The 20,370-nt window shown below is 58.8% G+C and overlaps 1 protein-coding gene and 1 long non-coding RNA gene across 3 annotated transcripts in view; one reads left to right on the forward strand and one right to left on the reverse strand.

Annotated features, from left to right (window-relative positions):
• Positions 1-20,370, forward strand: part of NIBAN2 (niban apoptosis regulator 2) — a 50,605-nt gene that overhangs the window by 17,294 nt on the left and 12,941 nt on the right. For both annotated transcript variants that reach the window (XM_045771036.2, XM_045771037.2), the window contains exons 2-3: positions 13,602-13,732; positions 18,892-19,020. In XM_045771036.2, the coding sequence (XP_045626992.2) occupies positions 13,602-13,732; positions 18,892-19,020 (260 nt within the window). The remainder of the gene's footprint in view (positions 1-13,601; positions 13,733-18,891; positions 19,021-20,370) is intronic.
• Positions 13,729-17,463, reverse strand: LOC148108551 (uncharacterized). Its single transcript, XR_015727306.1, has 3 exons — positions 17,352-17,463; positions 15,898-15,983; positions 13,729-15,660 (listed from the first exon to the last, which is right to left on the reverse strand). It is a non-coding gene; the product is annotated as an uncharacterized LOC148108551 (long non-coding RNA).

Genomic DNA, 20,370 nt, shown 5'->3' on the forward strand with positions numbered 1-20,370 from the left:
ATCTGCAGGCATCGTTGTTGATAATACAGGACCCCATTTGGTCAGGCTCTAGATTTCCTTTCTTTGAATCCATATGACAACCTGGCCAGGTGGGTACTGCTGGTCTTCCCAATTTACAGCTGAGGAAAGTACTACTATTGATACTCAGAGTATTAGTCACATGCCCAAAGTCCTACTGCTGATGAGCGGTGGGGTTAGTATTTGAATTGAGATCTGATTCTGGAACCCTGACACCACAGTGTTCTGTGAAAGTACTCTTGACATAGTAGGTATTCCTAAATATCTGTGGATGGATTAATGCTTTCTCGAATATCTGAATTTGTGCATTTTCTGTGTCTTCTGCTCAGCACACTCTCCCCACTTGGCCCTCCTCCTGCACCTAGTTAGCCCTTCTTCATGGCTCTGGTGCTCCACTTCCTTCTGGAAGTCTTCCCCGACCCCACCGGCTGGGTTAGCTGCCCCTCCTCTGGGTTTCTGTAACTTCTCCTGCTGTTCCCAGTTGGAGGCTTACCGAGCTCATTGTAGGTTTTGTTGACAGTCTGTCCCCCTCATTAGGTAGCCAGGAGTTTGTCTAGTTCCCTCCTGCATGCCCTCTGCCCCGCGGTTGATGAATTCGGGCAACATGAAATGTGTCTTGGCTGGCACAGGATGGCCCCTGAGATCCTCACCTGACTTTGGCTCTGCCCCCAGCAGTCATTTCGGATGGCCCTGAGCTGACTGATGGGAGGACCTGAATTTCAGGCCTGGGCCCTGTCCTCCGCTCCTGCCTCTTGGTGGCTGATGGGGACGTGGTGGCTGATGGGGACGGGCTGGCTGGTGATGCTGGCGCCCGGCTGGTCACGGAGGAGGGGCTCCGTCAGAAAGGTCTCTGCCTGGGCATATTAAGGTCGAACTCCAGTCTGGACACTGAGAGGAAAGTCAGCGGTGGGTTCTCACGCAGGTCGGGGACGGGGTTCCAGGCCTGTGGTGGGCACGTCCCAAGGCGAGCGCCCCGTGTCCTCAGTCCAGCCTCGGTGCTCTGCGTGTGGGGCTGAGAGCAGGCACGTGTTGAGGAACACCTGGGGTGCGATGGTGCGGGTGCTGCCCGGCGGCCTGGGGGCGGTTTGGACAGGTGGCCGGGCCCCAGGTTCGAGCGCTCCGGGGGTGTGGCGGGGTGAAGAGAAGGGAATGGAGGTGAAGGGTGTTGCTGGGAAGGCCGCAGGAATGGGTGAGTAGGTGCGAGGGGGCTGGGGTTTCGTGCTCACAAAATCGCTGTCCTAGATCTTTGCGCATCCCGACGACGACAGCGGGGGCAGAGAGAGCAGCCGGGTGTCCCCAGCGCAGGGAGGAGAGTACCGAGGCCCAGAGGCGAGGCTGTTGGAGCAGAGCAGGGATTTGTTCTGCGTCTGTCTGGTTCCCAAGCCAGGGCTCTCAGGGCAGGAGGCTGGGGGACTTGGACAGGGCCGTGCACAGTGGGCGGTGGGTGATCTTGGAGCTGGGTGGGGGTCCTCCAGGCTGCCTTTGACCCTCCCTTTGATCCTTTTGTCCTGTTCTGTTGGCCTGGGGTCATGGTGCAGAAGCCCAGCCTGAGGCTTGCTCGCCTGAGTGGAGGTGATGCGCTCCGTGGCAGGCATAGCGCCGGGCCCTGCGGTGGGCCCAGGGGAGGTGTGGTGGGTATGCCTGGTCCTGCCCTGACTGGAGCGGGGTGGGGGGGCTTGGCCTCCCTTCTCCACCCTCCGCAGCTTAGCCCTGTGCTCTTGGGTTCTGGGCTCCCGGAACAAGCTGCCAACTGTAGGCTGTGGGCACGGGTGCTGCCAGGCAGGGAGGGAGGGCCTGGAGGGGATGAGAGGGCTTTTGTTTCCCTGTTTGTGTCAAGATGGGAATCGACTTCCTCCCACCCAGCTGCCCCGAGGTATAAAGGAAAGGGCAGTCCCCGGTGGGCGGGTCTTCAGCCTGCCTTTTTTTCTTTCTGGCATTTCCCTGGGGCTCCACTTCAGCCACCTGCCTCCTTAGGCCCTCCTGCCTCAAAGCAGGCTCTTCCCCGGCAGACCTGGGTCACTGAGCCTTGGTTAAATATTTGCCAACTGAGAAGAGCTTTAAAGGCAGCTCGGTGAGAAATCCCACCGCCTTCCCCCAAAGCTACCTTTGCGATGGGGGGCTCCCCAGCCAGCCTCTGCCCTCCTCAGCCTCTTTCCTGGGCCCACGGTGGCCGTTTGGGCACCTGAAGCTGGATGGCGTTCCCTCCGGGGGTGGCCTTCCCCACTCAGCACTTGTTTGCCGGGCACCCCCCAGGCCAGGCATGAGCTGGGGCCAGGGAGACGGCGGGAGCGAGGTCTCTGTCTGGGGAGCCGGGTGGAAGGAGCCTTTCACAGCTGCAGTTGTGAGGAGAAGTGGGGGCTGTGGGTGGAGGCTGCGGGTGCTGGGCCTGTCGGGGGTTCCTAGGAGGTGACATTGGAGCCTGGGGAGGAGGAAGAGGAGATGGCCAGGCAGAGGGGGAGCTCTGAGAGAGCATTCCAGGCTGGAGACCCCAAGACCAGAGCCAGTTTTCTGGGCACTAAATTCCCCCGACTTCTTTCTCTTCACCCTGCTCTCACGAGGAGCTGGGCCACAGACAGGACTGTGGGACCTCGAGTTGCTCCTTCCCCATTCCCCCAGCCTCAGTTTCCCCATCTGGCCAATGAAGAGCTTGGACTTCATCTCAGAGCACCCTCCCCAGGTGCACCTGTTGTCAGCATACGTCACTGGCCATTAATAAGGGGACACTCCAGGGCAGAGGTTCTGCTGGTGCCAAAGGTTAAGATCACAGCGGGATACCTTTATACTGCCCACCCTGCCCTTTGACTATTTGTACCAAAGCGGCATCTCCTGAGGACCCCTCATCGCCAGCGACGTGTGTGTGTGTGTGTGTGTGTGTGTGTGTGTGTGTAAAACTACCATATTATGCCCATTTTACAGATGAAGACACTGAGGCCCAGGGAGGCTGTTCTGAGCTCAGGGTTTGCTTCTTGCTTCAAGCTTGGCCCCAGAACACACTGCCTCTGTGAGAAATCCACTCTTCTCTCCCAAAGCCAGTGCTGCACTGGGTGCTGGGGATGTAGAAGGGAACAAGGTGCCACGTGTGGGTGGGGCAGCTGCCAGGCGGGCAGGGAACATCCTGGCAGAGAGACTACACATGTTCCCGAGCTCTTTCTCTGTTTCTGCACACACCTATCTAGGTGTCGGGATAGAGCAGCGGGCATGGTCTTACCTGTGTGACGCAGGCCAAGTCACTGCACCTCTCTGAGGCTCATCTATAAAATGGGTTTGAGAATAAATCTGGGTGGGCGCCTGGGTGGCTCAGTGGTTAAGCGTCTGCCTTCAGCTCAGGTCATGATCCCAGGGCCCAGGGATCGAGCCGCGCAGCAGGCTCCCTGCTCAGTGGGGTGTCTGAAGAATAAATCTGGGTGAGGGTTAAGTGAAATAATGTTGATGATAATTGTTAACATATATGGCCGCTGCCTCTGTGCCTGGCAGGGGGCCAAGTGCTACAGGCACTAGCTGGGGGGCCCCAATTATTATTATAATTATGTGCCAATGGGCAACACAGGAGATATTTGAGTGGGGCCTTGAAGGCGGGCTAAGACTTTGAACTATGGCATCGAGGGGGAAGGGGCTCCTGCTGGGGGACACAGTGCAGGTGAAGGCATGGAGGTGGGGGACTGAGGTAAGTAGGAAACGGCCAGGGTGGGCCCGGGGGAAGGAAGTGGGGCTCAGAACCTGGCGGCTCCTGGATCCGATTCAGTGTAGCGTCTGCAGGCTGCGGTATGCCAGGCCCCGTAACAGGTGCCCAGAGCGTGGTGATGGGTGAGCCCCCCGGTCTCCTGGGGTGTTGGAGGCCAGCGAGAGCCTCCCCGAAGCACTTGGCGTGACTGTCCAGTATGTTTCCACGGCGCTGGGAGCCTGGGTTCAAGCCTCAGCTTGGACGCAGTCTCCTCCACCTGACAGCTGGCTGACCTTGGACAAGTCACTGGGCCTCCCAGCTTCTTGTTCCTCGTTGGGGGCGACACCATACGCAGCTCCTGGGGCTGCCGCCAGAGCTCAAGGTCAAGTGCGGTAAAGCCCCTGCAGAGTAAGCCTGGTGTCAGCAGCCAGCCTTGTGCCTTCCCGGCTGTGTGACGCCAGGGAGCCTGCTTCACTGCCCCGCACGGTCCCTCCTCTGTCCACTGGGGTAACAGCAGACCCTCCCCTCCGGGCCCCACGTGGAGTCCCTTGCAAGGAGCTGGCACACCATCAGGTGACTGTCACGATTGGGCCTTGGCATGCTGCGGGCTGCTGTATTTATGGGGACATGTTTTTCCTTCTTAATAGCTGGCCCCAGGGAAGGGGCGACCAGCAGAGGGTCCCTTGAGGGCACCTGAGGCCGGCGGAGAGGGAACCTCGTGGGTGGCAGTCACCTTCCTGAGCAAGAAGGACGGCTTTGTGCATATCCGCTCATTCCTGGGACCTGGCCCTAGCCCCTGGGCTGGGCATAAGCCTCCCTTTCTGTGGTGAGGGATCTCTGGGGTGTGTGTGGGGAGCTTTATTGCTCAACGAGGGTGGCTCTGTGCCGGGGGGCGGCTCTGACTCTAGATCGCTGCCTCTGGCTTCTGGCTCTGAGCTTCCTGCTGCATGCTGGGCCCTGTCCCAGATGTGGTGGGTACTGCCAGGGGGAGTCTGATGGGGAATGGGCCTTTACCCACTGTGGGATCAATGGGGGGCTATGGAAGTAAGTGGGGGGGGGCCCTTACTGAGTTGGGGGCATCCTAGGGGCAGGGGCACTGGGGGGCTGAGAAATGGGCTTAGAGAAGGAGGAAGCAGTGTTCCTGACCTGGAGAGCAGCCTGCACAGGACCCTGTGGCAAGGAAGAGCGTGCAGGAGTTCAGTCTTTGTCCCAAAGGCAGTGGGAGCCATGGAAGGTTGTTGAGCAGAGAAGGTTCAGGGATATCCCTGTGGCTCCTGCATGCACAGGATCCAAAAGAGCCAGGAGTGGGTAGAAATTTGGAGGAGGGGGCAGGCATGGGATGGGAATGACTTGGCCGGGGGGCAGTGACTAGTGGCAGAGTCAGGGCTCAGCTGTACTGCTCAGCTGTACTGGCCTCTTGACTGGCCCCTAGTCAGCTAGGAAGTTCACCTTACCCTGAGGGCCTTGCCCTGGGTAGTAGGGCCTGGCTGGGGTGGGAATCCGGGCCCAGAGTGGAGTCCCCGGGACCTGCCGCTGCTGTACTGGTGCCCTGAGCAAACTCCTTCTCTGAGGGTTATTTGTGGGGTGACCTTGAGTCAGTCCCTTGCCTTCTCTGACTGCTGTCTCCCTTCTGAACAAGGACTGGCTGGTGGGGGGGGGGCACTTAGCTGATTTAACCCCCTCTCGGCTGTGGCTCTGCAGGGTTCCGGCTCCTGGTTCAGGCTCTTCTCATGGGCGGTCTGCCAGTCCCCCTCCTCTGCTGGCCATTGGAGCCTGTCATTTCCCCCTCCTCCTGACTTCCCCCCTGATTACAGGTCCTGAGCAGAAGCCATGTCAGCCTTTCTGACAGCAGCCACCCACAGGGCCCATGTGGCGTGGAACCCCCGCTCCCAGAGGCTGGCGGGGGCAGGGCGGGTAAGGTGGGTTGGTCCAGACTCTGGTTTTGTGCTAGACTCGGGCTGTTCTGGGTTCCTGTCGTTGACAAGCTGTGTGTCTCCAGAGAAGTCACTTAACCTCTCTGAGTCTTTGCGTCTTCCTCTGTAAAGTGGGACAACACATGAAATGACATGTGTAAACATGGAGTGCCACATGGGAGTAGAGGAGGTGCTGAACGTTCAGCTGCTGTGTTCGTAGTGATAGCGGGGGGCCGAGTAGAAGAGGCCCGGGGCCCGGCACGCTGACCCGGCTCTGTTGAGACATGCTGTGTGACCCTAGGAGACTGTGGCCACCTCTTCGGATGGCAGACTTCCCTCTGCTCTCCTGGATGGGTGATGGATATGGTGGTCCTTTGGACGACTGTGCGACACAGGGACACTCAGGTCCCTGGCCGCCCCCGCCCCACCTCGGGCCCTTTCCCCGGCGCTCTGGGAACCAGGTAGGCAGGTTCCAGGCAGCCCTGCCCTGCAGGGTGCTGCCTGCCCGGTTTCAATCGGCAATCTCTTTCAGCTCTGAAACCGGGCCGGGCCTCGGGGGGAAGGTGTGTCCCTGGGGCCCTGCTGGAGGGACCGGATGAGCCGGGAACAGGTCTGGCACGTTGCCCTCAACTGGGGCCAAAGCAGGGATGGGCCCAGTGTGAAGCCCCCGTGGTTGGCACGAGGCTGATACGATCTTGGCTGTAGAGTGCCCTCTTCGTCCCGGGGCCCTGCGGTCCGTGTGGAGGGGGTCCTGGGCCTGGGCTCAGATCCCGCATCTGCTGCTCCCCAGCTGGAGGACTTGGCAGGGATCCCGGCTCTCCTCGCCTGAAACGTTCCACCGGTCCGACACCACCTGCCCCAGGGCCGAGTCACGGATGAGGGGGATGATCTCTGCGTGATGGGTGCTGGGCTTTGGCAGGACTGCAAGAAAGTGTTCGAGGATCTCTGGGGCGCCCCTGTGCTCCTTTCTCTCATCCTCAGCTCCACAAGCCCCTTCTCCTGCATGAGCCTCAGTTTTGCCATCTGCACAGTGGGCCAAGCCCCCCAGCCCCCCAGAGTCCGCGGGGGACTGCAGGCCACCCTGGGGCCTCCCACAGTCTTGCCCAGCCCCCGCTTTCTGAGTGTAGGAAGCAGCGTGACCCTTTATGTTGTCAGTTTGGAAAATCAGAGATTAACGTTCTTCCGGTTGCCTTGGCTTCTGTTGGTGCTGCTCCTGGGGCTGCGCTGGGCCCGGGGTGTTTCAAGGGCCTCTCCTTGAATTACAGGGACCTCGGACAAGGGGCACTTTATGGGAAACCCCGTTGGCAGCATGCCTCCTCTTTGCCAGAGTGAAGGCTTCATGCCCGTTAGCTCATTCATCTTGATCTTATAACCTGAGCAGGCAGATACCGTTGTGCCATTTTGCAGAGGGGGAAACAGAGGCTCAGAGAGAAGCACCTTGGCCAAGGCCACACAACTCGTAGATGGCAGAGTCAGGACTTGAACCCAGAGCCCGTGTGCCCAGTAGAGATGGTACCTTGTACCCAGGTAGCGTTGATGCCAAGTCCTGCCCCTGCCCCCCCCTGACTTCACTTCCAGTCCTTCCGTCCAGCCTGAGGGGCCTGTGGTCAGCTCCGACTCAGATCTGACTCAACAGCAGCTCAGAGGAGATGCTGAGGCCAGCATCCTGGTCAGCTCCTGGGGCCAGGGCAACACTGATTAGATCATCATAGAGATTGTAGATCAGCTGAGCCAACAGGGACCCACCCACCCATCTTACAGATGGTACAATTAAGGCCCAGAGAAGATGGGACAAGTGAGGATCCAGTAGGTGTGAAGGTTCCCTGCCAGCTCTGACCAGATGGGGGCTGGAGACCCCGGGCTTCAGTACTGGCTCTGACAGCTGTCAACCGTGTGACCTTGGGAAAGTCACTTTGCCTCTCTGAACCTCAGTTTCTTCATCTCTAAAATGGGGATAGTAAAGTGTGCTTTGCCTGCCTCTTGGGACCAGGTGAAGGCCCCAGAAGAAAGTTTAAGGCAGGGCTTTGGAAATGGTATTGTGGTGCCATGTGGGAGACCGTTGGATAAGGAGGCTTTATGGGGTGGGGGCTTTGTACAGACTTTGAAACCCACCTCTTTCCCCTTCTGGGCTGTGCATCTCTGAGTAGGTCACTGGGTCTCCCTGAACCTCAGTTTCCTTATCTGTAAAGTGGAGTAATAGTATCTGTTAGGGTTCAGTAGGCTGCTGTGTTGAACATGTGTAAGGTTTTAGTGAAAGGCACACCTGATAAACTCTGGGGGCTCTGGGGACAGAGTGAGGAGGCCTGGATGGTAAGGGGTGCCTCTGGGTCACTCTTGATGGTCCCAAAAGGTGCAGCCCTTGGATTCTAGTTATCTGGGGGCAGAGTTGTGCTAAGATCCACAGAGATTCGGATGCAAGTTCCCGTATTCCATTAGCTGGCTGCAAGGCGTCACTCCGAAACAAGCCCCGTGAGGGTGTGTGTGTGCGCATGTGTGCGTGCGTGTGCGTGCGTGTGCGTGTGCACGCGCATGTTTCACTCTGGCCCCCGAGTCCTGAGTCAGGTGGAGCCCACTACCCTCATACTGCAGGCTGGATGTGGAGCTGGAGGCCCCGGGGAGGGGGCAGCGGCCCCCTGAGGTCCCAGAGCACAGCGGTTGTCTGGGTGCAGATTGGGACACTCAGGTCCACTTCCAGAATTCACGGGTTGCCTTCTTGGGCCAAAGAGGGCCTCAGGAGCCCACAGGTGGGTGCTTCCCATGACAACCCCGTGGAGGTGCTCAGTGGGTTTTTGTTGACCTACAAGTGAAGTGACTTCTTGAGCCATTCATCTTTCCAGGCATTGGCTTAAATACCTGTCAAGTGCAGGGTTTTATTCGGCTCTGGGGCCATTTGAAGAATCCGGGTGTGTGCACGGGGCCCTGAGTCAGAGTGGGGTGAGCTTACTGCCTAATTCTGCAGGATGCGCTGGCGGAGGGGCACCGGCTGGGCTGCGATGCACGCTGGGCACTAGCACTAGCACACACTGACGATTGCGCCAGGGGAGCCCCTCCAAGGTCAGGTGGGCAGTGGGGCTCCTATGTGCCTCTTGCGGACCCCTGGCCTGGCTCTCCCACGCCCTTACCTTTGCCTGAGCCCCTCCTTCCTCCTAGTGGGCTCTCCGTTTGTCTGGCCTGTCAGCTGAAGACATACCTATCATTGTCACTATTATTTTGTGGTTCTTGTCCCGGTTCTTTAAAAAAAGAAAAAGTCTTTCCTGGATTTTTTTCGAGCTATAAAAATTATATCTGCTCATAAAAATTTCAGTCTCTTACCATTGTTGTGATAAGCCGAGCGCTATTGTGATTACTAGTGACATCACAGTCACGTTTAGGGAGGTCCTGAGAGCACTTGCTGAGCTATCCCGCCACATGGCCCATCTTACGGCACCTGCTTGTGCCAGGCCCACCCGCCCGGGGTTTGCAGTCAAATCTCAGATGGATCTGAGTGGCCCTTCCCTTTCCAACTTGAGGCTCTGAGCTGGCTGGGAGGCTTCTGGGGCTAGGGGCTGGCACAGTGGGAACTCCTGCCCCAACCTTGCACTTGTCACCCGGAGGCTGGGAGCCCGGGGCTGGAGGCTGGGTCCCTGGCCCGTGCCATCTCCTGAAGCAGCACCGAGGCTGAGTCAGTGCAGGAGGGAGGACGGATGAGCTGTGGAAGGTGGGTGAGGCTGGCACATGCCCTCACACTGCTCCGTGCCAGCATCTCTGTACCTCCCAGCCGTTCCTGGGCCCAGGACCCCCCAGGGTCGGCCCTGCCTCTGGGGATGGAGCCACAGCCTGCTTCCTGTCTGTCCTTGGTGGGAGGGATGTCCTGTGGGGCCCTGTGGACCGTGGTCAGAGCCAGGAGCGGGAGGGAGTCAGTGGTCTGTGGGTCGAACCCCCACTGCCTCAGGCTGGATGTGTGCCCTCTGGGGAGCCTCTCATACTCTGGGGCTCAGAGTGCCCTCTGGGGTGGTGAGCCTTGGTCTGGGTGGGCCCAAGTCCATGGCACATAGGGTCTTCAGACACTCTGGGAGGAGGCGGGAAGAGCTGGTACGGGCAGGTGTGGAGGAGAGAGGGGCCCCCGAGGCCTGGGGGACTGTCCACAGACACTTGGGCCAGGACGCTGCAGTGGGGATTTGAGCCATAAAAATCCCAGGGAGACAGCCACTGTAGGGTGGCAAGAAGGGAAAAAGTGGGGTGCTGAGCAGTGCTTACAGGAAGGGGAATGCCTGGGCCCTGACCCCAGAGCTCAGCGGGCGGGACGAGCATCGAAGGCCAGGGCGGTGCCCATCGGGGTTCTCCTCCAGCGCCGGCCGGACAGGCCGCTGGGGACCCTGTTCGGGGCTTCTCCCCTGTGAACCCTTTATCTCAGGAGGGGACTGCACCCCCTTCCCCAGCCTGCCTCTCTGAGGTCTTTCCAGCCCCCAGTCCTAGGCCCCCTACGGCGCCGGAGTCCTCGTCCTCTGGCTTCCTGTGGCACTTCCTTTGTACCAAGCACAAGCCAGTTCCTTCCAGGCTGTCTTAGGACATCTCTCAAGAATGTGCTCAGCGTACCCTTGCCAAGAAGCCATCCTGCGGCCCTGCTCCCTTCTAGCCCCCCACCCCCCAGTCTTCCCTTTCTAGCCCTCCTTCGGCCAAACTTGGGCCGAGCACACCCAGTTTCCTGGCACTGCCTGGGACCCTCCTTGAATCCTTAATCCTTTGAGGAATGATGTCACTGCTGCCCCTGGCCCGGCAGCTTCCCCAGTCCTGTGGGGCCTGGCGCAGAGGGGACGCCTAGTAACTGGCAAGTGGACACCCCCCTTTGCTCAGCACCTGCCTGTGCCAGGCCACAGGGATGAGCAGAAGGGCGCCAGGGCCACGTTCCCCGGGGTGCAGTCAGCTCTTAGATACTTGCATCCCGATCCATTAGGCTCCCGACTTGGGAGAACAAGTTTGGATAGTAAGGGACCCCACTCTGTGATCTCTTTGGTTCTGGAATTTCAGGTAGCCAAGGTTTTATCGGAAAACAGATTCAGATCTATATGGTTCTCGAGTTTGGATAGCGAGGCATGCCTGTAATTGTAGCTGGGTGAAGCTGCGGGGGTGGGGGCAGGGGTGCTGTCCTCTTTTTGGGGGTACAGGGTGCCTGGGGCCACCGCCTCTTTTCCTATCCCATTTTCTGTCCATTTCAGCCCATACCCTCTCCCCTCTCCACCCTCTGCCTGCCCCCCCCCCCCCCCAGTCCTCATGCCCTCCACTCCTGGACCCTGGTCCCACAGTCTCACTCCAATAGCTTGTCCGCGTTCCATTGGGAGGGCTGCAGTGGATTTTCTCCTCGCCCCCTACCCCACCTGTTCCTCCTCAGCCCGGGTACTTCAAGCCTATCAGCTTCATCTTCGCCTTCTGGCTCCTAATGAGTCCCCTTGTTCTTATTTTCACTTCCTCAGCCTCGCTAGCTTCCGCTCCAACCTCCAGCCCACCCCCCACCCCTTGCCCTGGGGCCTTCATGCACCTGATGGGATGATGGGATGTTGCCTTGCCCTTCCTGTTCTCCTCCCCAGTCCAGCCCCCGGGCCTTGAAAACCTAGCCACCCTCTGCGGGATGCAATATCTGGGTTTTGCTGAGAGCATGCTGTGGCTTAGGCAGACCTGGCTTCGAGTTCTGCCACAGGACAGCAGCTTCCTCCTGGGCCTGGCTTCCCAAGGGTCAGGGAAGATTCTGGCCCTCCTGGAAATCATGCTCTGAGGCTGGCGTACCAGGGGCTGGTCAGGCCTCCCAGAGCTGAGGCTGGAGGACCCTGGAGATCCTGCACCGCGGGAGAGTATCCGTGGGGTGTCTGGCTGCTGGGGGCAGAGTTGGGACAAAGCCCGGGCCGAGGCTGCCTGGCCTGGTGGCTGAGACCCTGGCCCTCCAGTCCTGGGTCTGCAAGCCGCCTCGTCCCTAAAATGGGAAAACAACAGCACTGACTCCCTAGGGATTTCATGAAGATTCTTTGGGGTCCTGCATGCAGAACTTGCCCACCCACTGGCTCAGGTTCACGCTCGCTAAGCCGCAGCTGTGAGGATGGTGACGATGATGTGATTTATCAGTATTAGCGTCACCTACGGTCCCATTTTCTCTCTGGCTCCAGTTCATTACCCCTTCTTGCCTGCTCCCCCCACCCCTCCCAATCCTGCCTCATCGTTTTTCAAAACAATTCCCATGGTCTTTGAGAGAGTTCTGGTTGTTTATGGTTTTTAAAAAATAGGCATTCAAAGCAAATTCCTCATTTGTTTCCCCCCCCTCCTCTCCCCAGGTTGGAATCTAGACAGCCATGACCTCATTCCAGGAAAGGGGACCACAGACAGGGTCTGTGGAGAGGGGGTCCTTGAGCTGAGCTCTTCCAGAGGGAGTAGAGGGAGTGAGCCTGCCTGAGACCCTGGGTGGGGATGTGGCCACATGCTTTCAGCCCTTCTCCCTGGCCACCACCTCCTAGCAGGGCTCCTGGACTGCATCCCAGCTCCGCCACCCACTGGCTCTGTAACCTTGAGCCGGTGACTTAAGCTCTCTGGGTCTCAGTGCTTCTTCTAGGTCTTCTCTAAAATGGGAATAACACCAGCCCTACCTCACAGGGCTCTTGAGAGGATTAAATGAAATGCCTGAGAAGCAGAGACCAGCCCTAGGAGGCACGGCGGCGTCTCATCAGCCCTTTCTTTGAGGAAGGACCGGGTCTTCAGACCTGGAATCCAAGGCTGGCAGAGATGGCCTGTCCACCATGGAGTCTAGTCTTCTTAGTGTTCAGGGAACTGAGGCCCAGAGAGGGGAGCCGCGGAGTGAGCCGGCACAAGCCCTAAGTCAGGACTCGAGTGGCAGCTTCTCGGGACCAGGAAATCTCTCCCAAGGAGAGGGCCTCCTTGTCGTGGGTCACCACCCTCCCTGGGCCTCAGTTTCTCCATCTGTAAATAGGGATACCCAGGCAATGCGGGTCCTGAGCGTCTGGTGTGTGCTTGGCGAGCCCTGGAGGCCACGAGAGTCACCTTCTCTGTTCAGAAACTGCTTTGGCAGCAGAGAAGCAAAGGGCCTGTGGAAGCAAAAAGGTGGTTAACTGGGTAGATGAGTTCAGTTTAGAATGTTTATTTATTTATTTTTACTGGGGAAGGAATCACGTTGTAAAATAATTCAAATGCTGTAAAAGTGAATAAAGCCGAAAATGCAGTTGGCTCGGCCCTCCCGTTCCCACACCCAGGGGTCCCACCCAGAACAGGTGGGGGAGTGCTGCCTTCCAGACCTTTTCCTCCGTCTCCAGACATAAACAGTTTATAGGCACGACCAGGAGTGATTTTAAATGAGGTAATATTCAGCACGTGGTTCTGTAACTCGCTTTTCTTCGCGTGGCTGAGTGTGGGCACCTTCCCCCGGGTGGCACCTGTAGGTCCCCCCGTCCCAGGTGCACTGGTAATGGGCTGAATCCGTCCATGCACGCGCATCTGGCTCGTGCCTGCTGATTGCCTGCGTGATATATACACCTGTTCCTCTGCGAGTCGTTCCGAGGGTCCTTCCTAGAGGGTCCTTCCTAAAGGAGGGAGTGCGGCATCCTGGGCCCCGCGTGAACCCTTAAAACTGTACGCGCAGCTGCTGGTCAATTTCCAGCACCCAGGGCTCCGAGTTAAGGTGTCCGCTCCCCCGCACCCTGACTGGCCTGACGGGGGAGCACGGAGCTCTCTGACTGCATCTGCTTGGTGGCTGGTGCTCAGCGTCTTCCCACTCATCTGTTGGTTTCTCGTCTTTTCTCTTTGGTGATGTCTGTCTCAGTTGTTGCCTGTTTTCCTGTCCGAACATCCACCCATCGTGTGCAGGGAATGCACCTGTCCGGCCAGGAACGCGAGGCAGGTGAAAGCCGGAGCTTGTGCCAACGATTTCTTCAGGAGCAGGAATTCGGAGCTGGGCTGATGCCCCTCCCTGGGGTGGGGCTGCTGCTCGCAGGTAACCACGACGACCTCACAGTCTGTTTGTTCTTGCCTTCCAGAGAAGACCGGGAAGATCCTGACGGAGTTCCTGCGCTTCTACGAGGACCAGTATGGCGTGGCCCTCTTCAACAGCATGCGCCACGAGATCGAGGGCACGGGCCTGCCGCAGGCCCAGCTGCTCTGGCGCAAGGTGAGCGGTGCTGAGCCGGGGGCAGGGCGGGCCCCGGCATGGCCCTGCCGAGTGGCTTCCTGTCCCTGGGCCTCAGTGTACCCTTGTTGCCTCCATGGTCTCTAGGGGCCCCACCCAGCATCTTTTATTACTTTTTTTTAAGATTTTATTTATTTGAGAGAGAGCACAAGAGCGAGTGAGCACGAGCAGGGCTGCGGTCAGGGGCAGGAGGAGGGCAGAGGGAGTGCAGAGGGAGAGGGAGAAGCAGACTCCTGGTTGAGCAGGGAGCCTGATGTGGGGCTCAATCCCAGAACCCTGGAATCAGGGCCTGAGCTAAGGCAGACGCTTCACGGACTGAGCCACCCAGGTGCCCCCACCCAGCTTCTGAACAGGGAAATAACCCGGTGGCCTTGCCAAGACCCCTTCACTCACCGTGGTGACTCCCTGCCAGCTCAGCTCCTCCATTGGTAGAGCTGGGGCTCTGGGATCATCTTGCCACACCTGAGTTCAAGCCCAGCTGCTCTCTTTTTTTTTTTTTTTTTTAAAGGTTTATTTATTTGAGAGAGTGTGTGAGAGCGTGTGCCTGTGAGAGCGGGAGGAGGGGCAGAGGGAGAGAGAAATCTCAAGCAGGCAGCAGAGCCCAATGCGGGGCTCGATCCCAGGACCCTAAGATCATGACTTGAGCCAGAATCAAGAGTCAGACGCTTAACCGACTGAGCCACCCAGGTGCCACTAGCTGCTTCTCTTAAAGGCCTCGTGCCCGTGAGCAAGTCACCTCACCTCGTGGATCTTAGTTTACCCATCTGTGGAATGGGGTAAGAGCACCCGCGTATGGTGGTTGTAAGGACGAGAGGACCAGTCAGCCAGGCGCCTGGAGCAGGGAAGGTGCTCGGGGAGCACTGGCTGATGGTGTCAGCATCATCAGCCTTGTCATTAGCCTGTTAGGAGCAGGATTGTGTTTGCCCAGTAAATATTTGTTGAGAGACTGGAAGCTGTGTGACTCCGGGCCACGGGTCAGCATGGACTGAAGGAGGCACACAAGGCCTCCTGGGAAGGGGCCCGGTGGTGACCGGCCTCCAAGTGGTGGCAGGGGCGGGACAGGCGGAGAGGAGGTGAGGGACAGTTGGAACACGGGCTGGGCCATGAGTGCCTCGCTGGAAGCCGGCAGCCCCAGGCCTGAGCCTGAGGGGTGAGAAGCTAGTCCTTGCTGCTCTGGGGGTGGGACAGGGGCCCTGAGTCAGCCCAGGGAAATCCAGGGCATTCCCATTCAGTGACCTTTCTACCCACCCCGGACAGCCCAGGGGTGGCAAGGAGGAAGGGTGCCAGCCCCACCTCTTTTGCAGGTGGCCTGGCCCCACAGTGGCCCAGCAGCAGCCCAGAGGCTACTTGTTCCTGGCTGGTGGCCTTGGGGCAGAGTGCCAGCCAGCTTCCCTCTGGGGAATTGGACTGGCTGAGCTGATCCCTCTGGGAGTGGGCTCCGAACCAGGTCAGCCAGGCCACCCCAGTGCTGCCGCTCAGGTCCTTCGTGGCTGAATCCCGGTTCGTGGGCTCCAAAGCTGTTCTTGCCCACCTTGCTGCGCCTCCCCACCCAGTCCTGTTGGCTTCCTCCCAGCTGCCCGGGTCAGCCTGTTCCTGGGCTTGGAGGGGGGGAGTCGGGACAGGACTGTAGGAGAAGGATGGAGGCTGGAACACTGTGCTCTGAGGGGAGAGAACTCGGGGGACCCGGCCCAGAGCTGCTTGCTAGCTGCTGACTTGGGCAGTTGAGTCAACCCTCCGGGCTCGGTCTCCTGACCTGACAGGTGGGTACCTCCTGCGGAGCGCTGTGGAGCTGACTGCGCGAGAGAATGAGCGGAGCAGGTGGGGCTCCTAAGGGGTGCGAATCCCAACTTGCCAGGTGACCTCCAGCCCGTGGCCTCACCTTCTCGAGCCTCCGTTTCTCTGTGTGTGGACTGATACCCAGAACAGCCATCATGGGCCAGAGGAGTGAGAGCAGCCTGGGGAGGGGGTGGGGATGTCCAGGGCCGGATGGGATTCAGATCACGCGGAAAGGGACCAGTATGGGGCCGCTGAGGTGGCAGAGCAGAGCGAAGAGCCTCAGAAGGCCCCAGACTTGGGAGAGTTGGGGCTGTCTCCTTCTTGCCTCCACCCTCCCCCAAACCCAGGTGGTGGAAAATGTGTCCACTTACCATGACACCAAAGGGGCTGGAGCTGGTTTTTGGGACATGTTACCCTTTGGTGACTTCTCAGCGGAAAGGACAGCTGGAGGCATCACCTGAAACGAGACAGGTGGGCCTGCAGTCAGGGCCACACACTGAGCCAGGCCAGGTGCGGAGGCCACTCTGGTCCCACAGAAACTCGGGAGACAGCAGTAAACTGTCACACGATAAGCTGGGTCCTACGAAGGAGATCACAGAGTGAACTCAGTCCGGGGCAGGGTGTCTGGCCTCCTCTGGGTGACCCACCAGGGCTTCTTGGAAGAGGGGCCATCTCTGCTGAGGACCTGCCAGGAGGGGAGAACATCAGACTGAGGGAGCAGCGTGTACAGCGGGGCCATTCAGTGGCTCGGCCAGGATGGTGGAGGCAGGACGCGAGCCAGGTTCCAGATTGCTGCTCGGGGTGGAGGGCAGGCCAGGGCTGCACGGCTGAGCAGCTGAGCCTCCGAGCATCACGTGACCCTTCGTGGCTGGTCCCTTGGTGTAGTGGCCCGCTCCCCACCCAGTGACAACGGAGGCCGAGGTGGTGCCCGGAAGTGTGGCCTGGAAGGGTGTCTGGCACGTGCCCACTCGTGCGGTGTCACAGGCAGCCTGGGTCCCAGTGACCCAAGACAGAGTGGTGTGTCTGACGGCACGAGGCATGAGAGTCTCTCTGCGGGAGGGACATCTGTAGCAATGCCTTTAGTACCCGTTGTAGGAAAGCCGCAATGACCCGTCAGTAAGAGGAGTAGAAGGAAATCACCCCCAGTCCCTGAAAAAGCAGGGAATTTTGGTCCCATCTTGCCACTCAGGAAACTGACCATTGTGATAAATCAGGATAATATCATAATAGAAATAACAATGTTAATTGTCATAGTATCAGTTGTTTTTATTAGAAATAATACAGTAGCAATAGTAATAGTAAAAACCCCAGAAATTCTGTTAAAAATAGCAGCTGTGCTGTGTGGGCGCGACATCGTTCTGAGGGGTTATACTTGTGTCCACACCTGCAGTGTGGACCCTGAGGCTCAGAGAGGTGGAAAGGCTTGTCCAGGCTCCCGTGGTGTGGGGGGTGGGGCTGGGGCTGGAATCCGGGCCGTCGGAACCGGGGTCTGTGCTCTAACCATTCGCCACCCACCGAAGGTTCCCAGCCCAGCGTTGGAGAGCTTTGCAGAGTCCAGAATAATTTGCCTGGGCTGGCAGGTTCCGTTTCGTTTCCTGCAGGCCTTCCAAGGGAAACATGACTCTGCCATTTGAAAGTCTTAAAACCCAAACCCGCAAGCAACCGCCCATTACGGGCTGCCCCAGGATCTGGGGGTGGACTCCGGCTTGGGGGGGCGGTGGTTGCTGGGAAGGCCTGCCTGGGCCTCCCGCTGCCCCTGAGGTGGGGCTCCTGCCCTGAGCTGGGAGGAGGACCAAAGGGGGGGGGGGAGTGAGGAGGGTCTTACCAGGGTGTCAGGAGAGCTGTCTGTTCTTTCTTTCTAGAAAAGATGGGGATTTGAGAGCTGGCTTTGAGAGGAGGCCCCTGTCTAAATATAGCCCACTGAGCATAGCTTTGTGACTCAGGCAAAGCCCACTTGTGTGCGAGGTGGGGTGAGGGGGGTGGGGGGGGACCATTTTCTTTTCCTGTAAATATTTTTATCCCTGGGTAGGAAGCAGTCGTGGGGTCCTATTGTTTGAGTACAATGGGCCCTCATTTTCCAAGAGTGTTTTGGCATTTCCCCTTGAAGAGTAGTGGGAAGGTTGCAGGGGAGAAGGGGCCCCTGTGAAGACACAGGGCCCTGGGGGCGGGCAGCTTGGACCAAGGCTCACACCTGACTGCAGTGCAGAGGCAGACCCGAGCAGGGACGCTGGGAAGGGTTAGGCGCTGTTAATAATAGTACTTTCTCCCAGTATTACATAGGACGCATGTTTATTTCTGCAGAAGGCTCCATACTTATTGCAGAACAGATAGAAGCTTTTGAAACTCCATTCATCCCGGAGTAAGCCTGCCCCCTGTGGCCTCTATCTCCCTTTCCTGAAACTTCCCGGTGTGGGTTTGCTCAGGAAACACGCTCTCAGGCATGCCCCCCCCCCCCCAAAGAAGTCAGCCTGTGGAGCCTGGAGACTGACACAGCCCGGGGAGTCCCAGCAGCAGCCATGGAGGCTCCGGCGTGTCATGAGCCGAGCAGACGGCCTGTCAGGTGCACGTGATGCTTGCCCGTGGCCTCTTACACAGTCCTCAAGACACCTGGCCGAAGTCACTGCTGTCCCTGACCTCATGGTACAAATGAGGACACTGAGGCTCAGACAGGGGATGTGACAGACCCGAAGTCACACTGAGTCAGAGGTGGAGTCAAAGGTAGGACTTCTCAAGGAAGGTCTGGGCGTTTCTGCTGCCCACATTGTCATCGGTCTGTCAGGATGCTGGTCCAACGCTGAACCTTCCGACTGAGGTCCCCTCCAACCCCACCCAAATGCATGGAGTTCATCTTATTAGCTGTCAGAGCTGGGGAGGCTCCCTGGAGCCCCCTTGGCCAAGTTTTTGTTACCCTGAGGGGAAACGGAGGCCGAGAGCAGGAAAGAGACATTCCAGGGCACCAGGGCCTTCACCGTCCTGGCCCGTGGGCATTTCCCGTCCGGCCGGTGTGGCTGCTGGGGTGGTGGGTGGTCGGGGAATTAGCCTGCCATGGGCTCCAGAGACCTGCCCCAAGGTAGCCGTGCCTGTCTAGGGCCAGGACAGGCGGGAGACCTTGGTCCTGGCTGGGCCCCGAATGCTGGTGCCTGGCCTGGGTTCGAGTCCTGCCATCGCTGTGGCTCTGGCTGGACCTTGGGAAAGCCCCCCTGCCTGAGCCTCCCTCTCCGCATGGCTGAGCTGCAGCCCTGCCTCAGAGAAGGACTCGGGGAGCTCGGGATGGGGGATGTGCTCAGCAGCTCCCCCTTCTTGGGGGACCCCATTGCCCGGCTGGGCTGTGGGGGAGCCGGGCCTCACTCTCACCCCACTCACAGGTGCCATTAGATGAGCGTATCATCTTCTCTGGGAACCTCTTCCAGTACCAGGAGGACAACAAGAAGTGGAGGAACCGCTTCAGTCTCGTGCCTCACAACTATGGGCTGGTGCTCTACGAGAACAAAGTGGTGAGGCCCCCCCCACCTCACCCCTGCTCTGCTCCTTCTCCGCAGCCCCCACCCCCAACCTGCTTGTTTGGCTGGCTTCCCTCTAAACAGCCCAGCTCTGGGGGTCCCCTTTCCCTTTGCCTCCACATGTAAGCAACTGGCCGCTGGCCCATACCCACCTCAGATTGTCCAGTCCCTCCAGTTCCAGGGCCAGAGCTTCTCCCCACTGCCCGTCCCCCCAGCCCCCAGCCTGCTTCCTGGCTGGGCTTCCTGCAGCTCTCCGACCACTCCCATCCTTGCTCTTCAACGGTCGTGACCAACTGCTGACACAGGAGTCTGGCCATCCCCCCCTCCCCCCACTTACCCCAGGGTAGCGATCCCATCTTTTTCCTTCCTGATTCCTCTGCCGCTACTGGCAGCCCCCCTGCTGCCTGGTGAGTGTCCCGCCCATTGTCCCTTATCTTTGCCCTGGGCCTTGGGGGAAGCGCCCCCTGGTTGAGCCACAGACCCAATTTCTTCTACCAGACATTTTTCCACAGTAGCGAAGGATAGGCCGGAGTGCTCTCTGTTCAAGGAGAATCGGGGTTAAAGAAACATAAACAATGTGTGCAGCAGCCTGATGGCCTCTGGCAGGGGTTCTCGAACTGGTAGCTGGCTTCAGAACCACCTGGAGGGTGTGTGACAGAGGTTGCTGGGCCTGCCCGGTTTGATCTGGGTCTGAGCAGGGCCGATAATTTGCATTTCTAACAAACTCTTAGGTGATGCTGATGGTGTCGATGACCTAGGACCGCACTTTGCAAATCAGTGCCCTGGAGGTCCTGAGCCACTGTGAAGAAATGTGTTGGGTAGTGACACCTAGTGGCCAGGGGCAGCACAGCAGCCCTGCTGTATAAGCTACTAGTTAGAGCCGCTTTTTACCCGCTGGGGTAGAAGAAAGCAGTGTCCAGACCTAATTCTCCTCCAGAGGGGACTTGTGTGGAGCTCTGAACCCACGAATTTGCCGGACAGTCAGGGTAGTGGTCAAAGACTCTGGACCCAGGAGGCGCACAGACCAGGTTCATGTCCTGGGTTGGCTGCACGCGGGCCGTGTGGCTAATGATGGTACTCACCTCTCGGAGTGTGAGGATTTTGTGGAAGGAAGCAATGCGGTGCACTTAGCACGGTGCCTGGTGTGTCATAAATACTCAGCCAGAGCTGGCTGCTGCTGATAGGGGCGTTAGTGCTGGTAGTGCTTACTGCGTCTGGCTGAGGCCCTGAGCTGATCATGTTACGTGGATCATCTCACGCGGTCTGCACGCAGCCCTGTGGGGTAGGAGCTGTCGTCGCCCTGGTTTAACAGGTGAGGACGCTAAAGCATAGGAGGTGAAGGAG

This window comes from Ursus americanus, chromosome 18 (assembly GCF_024610735.1).
Source record: "Ursus americanus isolate L20-20 chromosome 18, mUrsAme1.1.p, whole genome shotgun sequence".
NCBI classification, from domain to species: domain Eukaryota; kingdom Metazoa; phylum Chordata; class Mammalia; order Carnivora; family Ursidae; genus Ursus; species Ursus americanus.